The 13888-nt window shown below is 39.0% G+C and overlaps 3 gene segments (V, D, J or C); all 3 read right to left on the minus strand.

Moving 5' to 3' along the window:
* Positions 1-1660: 1660 nt before the first annotated feature.
* LOC121400834 lies at positions 1661-2178 on the minus strand. The segment is given in 2 exon segments: positions 1661-2010; positions 2094-2178. Coding segments are annotated over 2 exon segments (390 nt in total).
* Positions 2179-7556: 5378 nt separating this feature from the next.
* Positions 7557-8255, minus strand: LOC108714888. The segment is given in 2 exon segments: positions 7557-7909; positions 7993-8255. Coding segments are annotated over 2 exon segments (510 nt in total).
* A 5143-nt stretch (positions 8256-13398) lies between these two features.
* LOC121400865 lies at positions 13399-13888 on the minus strand. The segment is given in 2 exon segments: positions 13399-13715; positions 13803-13888. Coding segments are annotated over 2 exon segments (357 nt in total).

Genomic DNA, 13888 nt, shown 5'->3' on the forward strand with positions numbered 1-13888 from the left:
GTCCAGATGGTCAAGCCTGAAGACTACTTACCCGCAGCTTCAGGAATAGGCAAATGGCAGTGAAAGCATAGGCCAAGGGTCAGGGCAGGCAGCAAAAATTTTAATTCATGCAACAGACAATTCATCAGGGTAGGTGGCAAAGATGTGTGTGGGACAGATTAAAATTCAAGACTGGGATATGGCTGAATTTCACGTAATAGGTATCACTACTCTTCTTGAAAAATCACAGCAAAAAAAGTGATTGCAAAAGATTTTTTTGCTAGATTTGCAGATCACTCAAATAAGAATGGTACTGAGTTTAACATTTTCCACCTAAAACCTTTTATAAAAGAAGGAAAGGTCTTTTTACGTGGGAAGCCAAAAGTTAGACACCACCAAGTGATCACATGTACTTACCTGAAACTGCCAGTGCTCCTGTTTGGAGAAAACTGCACCAGCCCGGGATTCTTCCAGCGAGCACCATGGAGCAATCGGCTTCCTTTTTTATTCATGAAATTTCCTGGGGCAGACACATGCGCAGTAGAATGAAATATCTGACTTTTATTTTAAAGTTTGGCTTTTTGCACTACTACTCATGCGCATCTGCAAGAAGAAAGAAGTCAGAAGTTGAACGCTTGCTAGAAGAATCCTGGGCCAGTGCAGTTTTCTACTAATAGGTGCACCGGCCTGGGATTTCAGGTAAGTACATACGATCGCTTGGGGGTGCCTAACTTTTGGCACCCCCAAGTAAAAAGACCTTTCCTTCTCTAAAATGCCATTAATTTCAGTAAAATGTATCATTTTAGCAAGTAGTTGAGAATTTCTTTTTTTTACCACATTTTATTACTTTGTGGGGAAGAAACTGACAATTAATTGTGATTAATCCATTTGTGATCCATTTGTGATTTGCGAATCCATTACAAGTCCTGATCCTGTTTTGACACAATTGTGTTTTTCTTTTCAACACAAACACTGGGGCAGGAAGACGTGGACAGACTACCCAGGGTTTTCCTTCTATCTGCTCCCCCCCCTGCAGCTGTACCCTCGACATTTGTCTACTCTGCCTACCCTTGGTTTTGGCCTGGCCTGTCAGATATGCTGGCAATCATTGCCTTTCCTGTTGCTGAAATGAATCTATAGTCAATAGGTTCTGACTAGATTGGGCTCATTTATGACTATAGGTGCTAAACTGCATAAATACAGAGTATGTGATGTCAGTGAATGATGCAGAAGTTAGTGGAGAATCATTGGATGGAGGGCGTATGTCAACACGCATGCCCCCTCCCCCCTCATGAATACAGCACTGCCAAACAGTGCAATGTTGTATTCGTTGTTGCAGCAGGAGGTCTCTGTGTTCCAAAACACAGCACAGAGGCTTGTGGCAATTCTTTAACAGGGAAAAGCATTGTGAAAAGTAAAAATAGCAAGTATTGTGCTACACTATTTTGCACACTGCCTTAGAGGTCATGAATTACCCCTGTTTCTTTTAATCTTGAAATATTTATTTAAACATGTTTTCCTGTAATCACCACTTAGTATAATAACTACTTGTTATCTTGGGATTCTCAGAGTATTTGTGGTGCAAGATTGTTTATTGTATGTTAATTTTGTTTTACCTTTCATATATGATATGTGAATGGAATTTTATTGCCCTCAAGTGGAGCAACATGGAAGGACAGGATTAATGTTTTTGCTGCACTGCTCTGTGTTCCTTTGTCACTGTGTGTCTAGCACAGTAATACACGGCAGTGTCTTCAGTTTGTAGATTGTTCATTTGCAGATATAACTTGTTGTTATTATTGTCTCTGGAGATGGTGAATCTTCCTTTAACTGAATCAGCATAGTATGTGCTACCCCCACCATCGCTAATAGCAGACACCCACTGTAATCCTTTCCCAGGAGCCTGTCTAACCCAGCTCATCGCATAGCTACTGAATGTGAAGCCAGAGGCTGTGCAGGACAGTTTGTGAGACCCTCCCGGCTTTATCACCACTGGCTCTGACTGGGCAAGTTGTACATCACAGTGACCTCCTGGAAAAGATTAGACATGATAGTTTTTAATACAATATAATGAGTTGACTGGAATTCTATTATTCTATAAAGAACATTCTTACCTGATAAAAGTAGTATTAAAAAAACAAGAAACAACTTCATATTGACAGTGTGAGTTATGGGTCTGACAGTTGGATGCAGCACATCTGATTCCTGTTTTATCTGGGAGCTGCAGGTTTTTTTTAAAGAACCCAACAGAAAATGTGAATGTTATTTGCATAATGCTGCCAGTGACTATATAACAGGCATGAGTTATAGATCTTCTTCTGAACATTATCCGGCCCGTAGTAGTGTAATGATTTTATTTAATTAGCTGTGCTCAATCCCATGCTTTTATGAAATAATATATATATATATATATATATATATATATATATATATATATATATATATATATATATATATATATATATATATATATATATATATATATTATTTCGATTCAGAATGGGCATTATTTTTTTTAAAAAAATGTATTAAATAATATAAGTGATATAGATGAGGGCAGAGGATCTCCTCGTTTGTCTGTAAAGGTATAGGAACTAGTGATGGGCGAATTTATTAGGCAGGTGCGAATGCACGGCGAATTTGCTCGATTCGCTGCGGCAATTACATTCGCGAAACGGGTGAAAAAAAAAATTACGCCGTCATCCAGAAAGGAACGCCGGCGTAAAAAACGGATGCCAGCACCGTTTGCTAATTTTTCGCCGTAGCGAAAAGGCACAAATTCGCCCATCACTAATAGGAACTATTATCTGGAATACTTGGGACCTGGATAATGGGTCTTTCTGTAACTTGGATCTCCACACCTGAAGGAATCCATGATCTATTTTCCAGATATGAGGTTTATAGATAAGAGATTATATACACATCCCCAGGCATCACTGCATAAAAAACGGTGTTCTTATCAAGCTGTGTACTGATTTTCAGTGGCCACATACATCTGTGTTAAAATCCAGCACAAATTGAAGCAGCCTCTATAAAATGTTATAGAAAAATACAGTGTTTATCCATTGTGGTTTTTCTACACAGTCTTTTTGAGCGCAACTTCTGATGTTTAAGTGGTCTAAAATAATGGTATCAAATCTAATATTTGGATGGCATAAAATATAACACACACACCTTGATAAATTTGCCATTTATTTTACACTACATTTGACATGGCTTAAACTAGATTAAATGCTATAATAAATAGGCCACTTAATGTCCTATTATATATCAATATACAGTAGGTGACTCCTGAGGATCTAGTATTCTGTCTGTATGAATGATATGGTTACTAGTGATAATCACATTTTTTTTACGAGACATGGACAGGCCGTCAGCATATTTTTTGCCAAAGCACAGCAAAATGTTCCCACGAGAAAAGCCCCAGGGAAAAACACAGCTCAAAAAAAAAAAAGTACAGGGCAAAAAACGCTCATTGCCATCAATGGGGGAATGTAATCAAAGAAGAAGGAAAGGTTAAAACTAAGTAAGCCTTATCAGAAAGGTCCATCTAAATATACCAGTAAACCCCCAAAGTAGTGCTGCTCTGAGTCCCCTGTCAAAAGAAACACAGCATTTCTTTCCTTCTATTGTGTACACATGGGCTTCTTTATCATCATCATCATCATCATTTATTTATATAGCGCTGTCAAGATACGCAGTGCTTTACCAGACTTCCTGCCTTCAGCTTAAACCTCATTGCCCTGGGCAAGAGCATGCTCAGTTTGCTCCTCTTCCCCCCCCTCCCTTCTCTACTGTAATCTGAGCCCAGAGCAGAGAGAGACTCAGACAGGAAGTGATGTCACACCACGTTAATACTGCAGCTCCTATCCTATACAAACAGAGAGTTTCTAGAGCTTTTTACTCAGTTATGGTAAAACATTCTACAGAATAAATATAGCATTCTAGCTTGCACTATTGCAGCTAATCTATTGGCAATAAAATGCCTCCGTAGCTTTCCTTCTCTTTTAAAGAGCAAGACAATTCACAAAAAAATCCACATCTCACGTTGTTTCTTAAACTGTTATTGCATTGCGAATTGTAATTGCACATTTCGAAATTGTAATTGCGCACTCTTAAGAAGTGCTTGAAGGTGTCATAATCTTTTGTAGCAAACATAGAAACTTTTTAAAAATTGTGACCGGTCTTCCACTGACGGATATGGTCGCTAAACAGTTTCTGGTTACACAAAAGCTATATTAAATTTGCTCAAAGCAAAATTTTTTCACGCAAAGGCATAACTTTTCACATTCAAAACAGTTTTTCTGTTACCGAATTTTATTACATTCCCCGAATGTATTTTGCGTGAAAAAAAAGCTTCAAAGAAGCCCATTGACTTCAATGCGTTTTGTAAATCTACACCGTTTCACAAATTTTTCTGCAATGCAAAATGGGACAGGTTTGTTCATGACTAATGGTCACAATCTCACTGTAACACCACTTTATGATATATATATATATTTATATGTGTGCATGTGTATAATTTACTGTATATATGAATGCTGGTGATCTACAAACAGTTGCCTTTTTGTAACCCAAACTAACTCTATAACTGTGTATCTTTTTTTAAATACATAGTTACAAGAAAGATAATACACCGGAGCAGGAGATTTAGAATTCCTAATTCATTATTCTAAAACACAGCAGTTGACAAGCAAAGCAAAAGAAAATAAGTGTTGTATTATTATTAAAATTATTACTAACGTATTTTTAAAGTGCCAACATATTCCACAGCATTTTAAAGTAAATGTGTTTCTACAAAGAACATACAGAATTACATAAACAGCAACCGATACAATTACCATTGCAGGACACTTAATTAAATAACATGATATCAGTTCTTGAATCTTGATGAAGACTACCAGTGTTGGACTGGGGGGGGTCTAGGCCCACCAGGGCTGCCAGATCTGGGGTGCCCTCAACCCCGACTTCAGGGCTCCCTCATCAGCCACCCGCAACCCTCCTCTAAACACCTGCCCCCCCACCCCAACCAGCGTGTATCTTTTTTCTTGCATCTGTCAGGGTGGGGAGAGATCACGGAGTGCTGACTTTCTGGCAGGTGGCAGTAGATATGCGCCAGTGGGGCCCACGAGGGCTGCAGGATCACCAGGTTTTTCCTGGGGTGCCACCCAGATGGTCAACCCTGAAGATTACTTACCCGCAGCATCAGGAATAGGCCAAAGGTAAAAGCAAGCAGCAAAAAATGTAATTCATGCAACAAACAATTCATCAGGGTAGGTGGCAAAGATGTGTGTGGGGCATGGGGGGATTAAAATTCAAGACTGGGATTTTGCTGAATTTCACGTAATAGGTGTCACTACTCTTCTTGACAAATCCCAGCAAAAAAAAGTGATTGCCAAAAAATATCCATAGTAAAGATTTTATTGCTAGATTTGCAGATCACTCAAATAAGAATGGTACTGAGTTTAACATTTTCCACCTAAAACCTTTTATAAAAGAAGGAAAGGTCTTTTTACTTGGAGGTGCCAAAAGTTAGACACCCCCAAGTGATCGCATGTACTTACCTGAAACCTCAGGCCAGTGCTCCTGTTTGGAGAAAACTGCACCAGCCTGGGATTCTTCCAGCGAGCACCATGGAGCAATCGGCTTCCTTTTTCTTTCTTTAAATTTCCTAGGGCAGACGCATGCGCAGTAGAACGAAATATCTGACTTTTCTTTTAAAGTTTGGTTTTTTGCGCTACTGCGCATGCGCACTCGCAAGAAGAAAGAAATCAGAAGACGATTGCTCGCTGGAAGAATCCTGGGCCAGTGCACTTTTCTCCTAATAGGTGCACCGTCCGGGGTTTCAGGTAAATGCATGCGATCACTTGGGGGTGCATAACTTTTGGCACCCCCAAGTAAAAAGACCAACCTTCACTAAAATACCATTTCAGTAAAATGTATAATTTTAGCATCAAAACAATGTATTGACATTTTCTTTTTTTTTTTTGTTATCACATTTTATTACTTTGTGGGGAAGAAACTGACAATTAATTGTGATGTATCCATTTGCGATTTTTCATAAATATGAAAAGCGCAAAAACCACAAGTCCTGATTGTGTTTTTCTTTTAAACACAGGTGGACGTGGACAGACCACTCAGTATTTTCGTCCTAACTGCTCCCCCCTGCAGCTGTACCCTCGACATTTGTCTACTCTATCTACCCCTAGTTCTGGCCTGGCAAAAAAGTGAGTAAGTTATGGTGACAATCATTGCCTATCCTGTTGATGAAATCTTTCTATAGTCTATAGCAGGGGTCCCCAACCTTTTTCACCCGTGAGCAACATTCAGATGTAAAAAGAGTTGGGGAGCAACACAAGCATGAAAAATGTTCCTGGCTGGTGTAAAATAAGGGCTGTGGTTGACTAGGGGTAGCACCTATATGGACTGGCAGCATACAGGAGACTCTGTTTGGCAGTACATCTGGATTTTATGCAACTAAAACTTGCCGCCAAGCCTGGAATTCAAAAATAAGCACCTGCTTTAAGGCCACTGGGAGCAACATCCAAGCAGTTGGGGAGCAACATGTTGCTCACGAGCTACTGGTTGGGGATCACTGGTCTATAGGTTCTGACTAGATTGGCCTCATTTATGACTATAGGTGCTAAACTGCATAAATACTGACAGGGGCGATCCTGGCCCCTCCGCCACCTAAGGCAGCTTGGTATTGCTTCCACCCCCTCCCCGGTGCACTCACCTTTTTGCGATGACCTTTTTGCGCCAGAGGGGGTACACGAGGGCGGCGGAGAGGGCCAGGACGCTAGCGAGAGAGCATAACTGTGCTCTCTGCACTAGAAGAGACAAATTTCTGGGTTTGAAAACCAGAAATCTGTCTCTTAAAGTACCAGGAGCGGCATTTTCGCCCCCCCTCCTGGTCCCAGCGGCCGCTGCCGACTGAGGCAAGTTGCTCAACTCACCTCATTGGCGGAGCGCCCCTGAATACAGAGTATTTGATGTCGTTGAATGATGCAGAAGTTAGTGGAGAATCATTGGATGGAGGGCGTATGTCAACATGCATGCCCCCACCCCCCTCATGAATACAGCACTGCCAAACGGTGAAATGTTGTATTCATTGTTGCAGCAGGAGGTCTCTGTGTTCCAAAACACAGCACAGAGGCTTACACAAACATTGTGCTACTCCTAATTTTTGTATTTTGCACACTGCCTTAGAGATCATGAATTACCCCTGTTGTGTAGTGATGGGCGAATTTATTCGCCAGGCGCGAATTTGTGCGAATCGCCGCCAGCGAATATATTTGCAGCAAAAATTCGCCCGAATTTTTCGGTGAAACGGCGCAAATTCGCCCATCACTACTGTTGTGTAAATAAAGTTCATCTTTCTTTTAATCTTAAAATATTTATTTAAACATGTTTTCCTGTAATCACCACTTAGTATAATAACTACTTGTTATCTTGGGATTCTCAGAGTATTTGTGGTGCAAGATTGTTTATTGTATGTTCATTTTGTTTTACCTTTCATATATGAGATGTGAATGGAATTGTATTGCCCTCAAGTGGAGCAACATGGAAGGACAGGATTAGTGTTTTTGCTGCACTGCTCTGTGATTATTTGTCACTGTGTGTTGGCTAGCACAGTAATACACGGCAGTGTCTTCAGTTTGTAGATTGTTCATTTGCAGATATAACTTGTTGTTATTATTGTCTCTGGAGATGGTGAATCTTCCTTTAACTGAATCAGCATAGTATGTGCTACCCCCATCAGGGTTAATTTGACATAACCACTGTAATCCTTTCCCAGGAGCCTGTCTAACCCAGTTCATATAATAGCTACTGAATGTGAAGCCAGAGGCTGTGCAGGACAGTTTGTGAGACCCTCCCGGCTTTATCACCACTGACTCTGACTGGGCAAGTTGTACATCACAATGACCTCCTGGAAAAGAAGAGACATAACGATAGTTAAAAAATAAAATGTTATGTGATAATTGTAATTGTATTATTCCTTATTTTTATTACCTGATAAAAGTGTCATTAACATAACAAGAAACAACTTCATACTGACAGTGTGAGTTATGGGACTGGCAGTTGGATGCAGCACATCTGATTCCTCTGCTTTATCTGGGAGCTGCAGGTTTTTAAAGAACTCAACAGAAAATGTAAACCTTATTTGCATAATGTTGCCAGTGATTATATATCTGGTCTGTGATTAGTGTTATGATTATTATATTTTATGAAAATTAGCTGTGCTCAACCCCATGATTATATAGCATTTTAGCAGCAAAGATCTGTGTCTCCAAAGATGCCCCAGTAGCTCCCCATCTCCTTGTTTGCTGATTCACTGAACATGCTCTGTGCTGCTGTCACTTACTAAGCTTAGGGGCCCAATCACAATATACAGTACACATAGAATATACATTTCAAAATATAAGGCAGATCAATACAGATAATTACTACCTGATAGCACAGACCCAGTGCAACTACTACTAGCATCAGAATGTAATAATCAGCCTTGTAACATCAGCTTATATTACAGGCTAAGCTTATTTTCTGCTTGATAATTAGCGACGACCCCTAAGCTTAGCTTCTCAACAGCTGCTCAGATCCGACTGAGCATGTGAGTATCACTGACGCTTTCCAAGATGGTGACCCCCTGTGACAAGTTTGAAGTCCTGGATCACTGCTGCTATTGAGAAGCTGAAACTTTACACTGGTGCAATAAGTTCACTGTATCAAAAATGGCATTTTAGCCCTATTTATTTTAGTTATTATTTAAGACATTATAACGTAAAACATGTAAATGTCCTTCCATTAAGAATGTGAGTGATATACAGTAGCTGAGGACAGAGGATCTATTAGTTATGGAAAGGAATTATGTGATCATATCCTTTATATACTTTGTTTTTAAAAATGTTTAGTGATGAGCACAAATTTTCCTTTTGCCCTACAATAGTGGCCAGCTCCATGTTGTAGCTCCCATCATTTCCATTTTCTGTCAGTTTATCCCTGTCAGATGAAAAAGGGCAACAATTTTGGAACTTTATCCTAGGAAAAGCAAATTGCAAGTAGAATCAGGAGAAAGTGAGTGTAGGACTGGCCAGTAGTGATGGGTGAATTTATTTGCCAGGCGCGAATTTGCGGTGAATTTCCACATTTCGCCACTGGCAAATAAATTTGCAAAATTGCAGTGAGAATTCACTGGCCTCAAAGTTTTTTGTCGCCAGCTACAATTCCGTCGCCACCAAAAATTAATGGTTGCTCATTGACTTTAATGCGCAACAGAATTGTCGCCAGTGTCGGAGTTGTCACCGGTGTCAATTTTGGGCCCTCAAAATGACGTTGGCATCAAAATTCGCTTTTCGCACAAATTTACAAATCACTACTGGCCAGACATAGGATGACTGATGTATAGAAAGTATTACTATAGATATATATATATATATAGACCAATAGTCGCTGTTTTAACAGGTGGGGAGTATTCTTAGTACCTTTTCACACTCAATGTCCTTTAATATATTAATATGTGTAACTGCAGTGGTTCCAGTATTCTGACCCCAATAATATACAGGCATGGGATCCGTTACCCAGAAAGTTCTAAATTATGGGAAGACCATCTGATATAGACTTTATTATAAGAAAATAGTTCACATTTTTAAAAAAGATTTAAATTTTTTCTCTGTAAAAAATAAAATTGTACTTTGTACTTAGTCCCAACTAAAATACAATTAATACTTTTTAGAGGCAAAACAATCCTTTTAAGTTGAATTAATGTTTAAATGCTTTAGTAGACTTAAGGTATGGAGAACCAAATTATGGAAAGATCCCCCTAGCTTTCTGGATAACAGATCCTATGCCTGTACTGGATACATTTTGAATAGTGAGTACAACTTTTCCTTTTGCTATCAGATTATAAATGTGTCAGCCTCAGAGATTGTACATCACATGACACAATGTATAAACTACTTTGAATATTCAAAAACAGGTGCAAACTTTCATGTTGTTATATGTAATTTCTACTACCTTTAGCACCTCTGATTGCAGACTCTGTTTGTGTTTTATATGATTATATCTATATAGTGAGCAATTTGAATTCATTAGGTGGGGGCTCAATAAGGTTGTGACCACAAAGTCCATGCAGACAAAGATAAGAAATCCACATCACTAGCCCATATCATTCTATTTAGTACATAAATAATTTTTGTGCATAAAGGTACTAAAAAATGTAAAATCAGATTTATAATACTTCTCTCACACTTATTATATACATTACAAATGTTACTCTATTGCATTAAGCCAAAAGACCTAAAATGATCAGATAATGTTTTTTTGGAAAAACAAATGACCAAGAAACAGCAGTATCAAACTACAATCACCAAAAGCTCTGGGACAAGCTCATTTTCCTAATATTAAAGAATGCAACAAAGCAGCACTCTTGAGATATGTAAGAGACTGGCTACTAAATAGGGACTTATATACTAGTTCTGATTGGCCCAGGTGTCAGTGGGCCCTCATACTGCAAAAATTTGGCCTATTTCATGGCCATTCCCTATTTCTATGAGAACAAAGTGGCTAAATAGATGGAATAATAGATTATAGTATGTAAAGAGAATAGGAGAGTAAGAATAATAGTACTAAGAGTGGACCCTTTGTCTAAGATTTATTGGCGGGCCCCTGGTCAAAGATTTTTAGGCAGACCCCTGGTGTCCCAGTCCGACACTGTCCCCACTTGTTATTGACCTATACAAAGTATGGCATTCAGTGAGACATAGATTTAATAAATCCACATATCTTTCAATATATTCAGCATGGTTGGGAAACAAAGGTTTGACAGGTGTCAGAGTGAAAGAAAATCTTACACATAATTTTTGAATATGTCCTAAAATAAATCAACTTCTTTTGGTTAGTATTCGCCACTTACTGGACAAAGATGGCTGGGAAATATTTCCAGATACACTTACAATGGGCATTATTCAGTACTGCAGTCTATTCCATATGAATTTGGATAATAATTTGGAAGAAGAATGCCAGCGGCAGCCTGAAAAACAATATTACACCAATAGATCTCCATAAAAACCACATCTAATAAAAATGGTCAAGCAGAAACGATGTCATATTCTCCTTATGTACTGGCTGGAAACAATGAAAACAAAAAAGAATCTCAGTCCAAAAAGTTGCTAATGAACTGTATGCCAGTGACTTTATGTTGGGAAAAGTTTGCTGAATAAACCTGAGTTTTTCCTGAAGATGCAGTGTCCCTGCCTTTATGATCCTTATCTTCTGCTTACCTGCCTACCATATCTAATGTCCCACAAAAATTATGTGTACAGGTAGCCAGCTTGTCATTATATATATATATATATATATATATATATAGTATATATATATATATATATATATATATATATATAGATATATAGATATATATAAATATATATTGTTAGGGCCGCCATTAGAAATCACAGGGCCCCGTACAACATAAATTGGGGCCTGCCTGAGCCACCCCATATCCCGTCCACTCCACATCGCAGTTGAAAGACCACACAGACATCAGCACTAAAAAAGTAACCCCCCCACACACAATTTATCAAAAGCTATTGATGGTCAGGGCCCCCTTAAAAAATTGGGGCCCCAAAAAAAAAATGAAAAAAAAAAATGTTTTTTTAAAAAAAACATTGGTGGGAGGGGCCCCCTTATAAGTTAAAAAAAAACATGGGGCCCCAACAAAAAAAATGTAAAAGAAAAACTAAAAAAAAACATTGGTGACAGGGGCCCCCTTACAAGTTAAACACAAATTAGGGCCCCAAAAAAATTTAAAAAAAAATGTTTTTGAAAAAAAAAAAAAAACTTTTGGCAGGGGCCCCCCTTACAAGTTAAAAAAAAAAAAAAGGGGGCCCCCAAAAAAATGTTTTAAAAAAAGATTGGTGGCAGTGGCCTATAGAATATTAAAATAATACATTGATGGCCGGGGGATTAAAAAAAAAACCACACAAACTGGTGTTCAGTAGAATTGAACTCATGGCTTCAGGACTTCGCCTTCTTTCGTGACTTCGGGTCTTTGCACCGCTTCAGGACTTCGGCTGTTTTCGTGACTTCGGATCTTTTCGGTGCTTCAGGACTTCGGCTTTTTTCGTGACTTCGGGTCTTTTCGGCGCATTGGCTTTTCGGCACTTCCGCTTTCGGCAACGCAGAGGCAAGACGTACGGCTCGGGCGCTCGTAAGGGGGGGCCCGGATCTTCAAAAAATGCCGCGCTGCCGGGCCCCCCTTCATGCCCGGGCCCGGTACGCTTGTCCCCCGTCCCCTCCTGATGGCAGCCCTGTATATTGTACAAGTCAGAGGGGATATATCGTGGATGGCAGATATATATCCCCCTTTTTTAGCAAGGTCCCCATAGGCTTTCCTGTCAATTTGGTATTGAAGGAAAATCGTTCGATCGATGGATTAAAATCCTTCAAATCGTTTGATTCAAAGGATTTAATCATTCAATCGAACTATTTTTCCTACGATCAATCGAACGAATGAAATGCGGTAAATCCATCGACTTCGTTATTCACTAATTAACCCTCGATATTCGACCCATAGTAAATGTCCCCCCACATGTTAAACCAGCAAGAGGTGTGGGCTGGACATCCAAGGGGTGTTTTTAGGAAGTGAGAAGCAGGTGAAGGAAGAGAGTTGGAGTTTCATGTGGTTGTAACTCGCTGATCGCTGAGGAAAAAGATTCTCTGATGACTATTTACTCCATGCAGACTGGACACAGTATTTGTCTGAAGTAAGATATTTTGTATTTTTGTGTTGCTGAAATCAAGCTTATTTTTCTGTTACCATTTTTTCCTGCCGCTGGAAAAGCTCTTTTGAGTTGCAGAATAAACTGATTGTTTTTCCTTCAGTCTGGAATGTAGTGGTGAACACTTATGGTGCAAATCCCAGTGTGATCCCCCAAACTTCACAATATATTTGTTCAAACAATCCCTGTAAAAGTTTATAAAAATCTAAAACCAGTGGAGATGACATAGAAGTCAATGGGACTTGGCATTCATGACAAACATAGTCTCAAATATTCATTTAAATTAGAAATATGAAAATCACAAATAAACCTGTTCATGGGGAAAAGTATCAGTCAAGTTGTGATGCAAATAACAATGGATTTCCAGAATCAAGATATAGTGAATGTTATAGGAAGAGACTGTTATAAATAGAAGTTACCTTTTGTGTCAAAATGTTTTCTGCATTATGAACTTCTTGTTTTCTTATCATTCTTAGAATGTTTTAGCATAAGTTTGTTACAGTGAAAACAAATAGGCTTCTTGCATTTTCCATTTGTTTTGCCTTATATATGGGAAGTGAATGGATTTTTGTTGCCCCCAACTGGAGAATCATGGAAGGACAGCATTAATGTTTTTGTTGCACTGCTCTGTGATTCTTTGTCACTGTGTGTCTGTAGTACAGTAATACACGGCAGTGTCTTCAGTTTGTAGATTGTTCATTTGCAGATATAACTTGTTGTTATTATTGTCTCTGGAGACGGTGAATCTTCCTTTAACTGAATCAGTGTAGTATGTGCTACTCCCATCGCTGCTAATACTAGACACCCACTGTAATCCTTTCCCAGGAGCCTGTCTAACCCAGTACATCCAGTTGCTACTGAATGTGAATCCAGAGCCTGTGCAGGACAGTTTGTGAGACCCTCCCGGCTTTATCACCACTGACTCTGACTGATCAAGTTGCACATCACAGTGAACACCTAGAAAACATAGGACATAATGGTATTTTTTTAATAAAATGTTACGAGATGATTCGAATTCTAATACTCCATAAAGAAAATTATTACCTGACAAAAGTGACAATAAAATAACAAGAAACAACTTCATATTGACAGTGTGAGTTATGGGACTGGCAGTTGGATGCAGCACATCT

Source organism: Xenopus laevis, chromosome 1L (assembly GCF_017654675.1).
Source record: "Xenopus laevis strain J_2021 chromosome 1L, Xenopus_laevis_v10.1, whole genome shotgun sequence".
NCBI classification, from domain to species: domain Eukaryota; kingdom Metazoa; phylum Chordata; class Amphibia; order Anura; family Pipidae; genus Xenopus; species Xenopus laevis.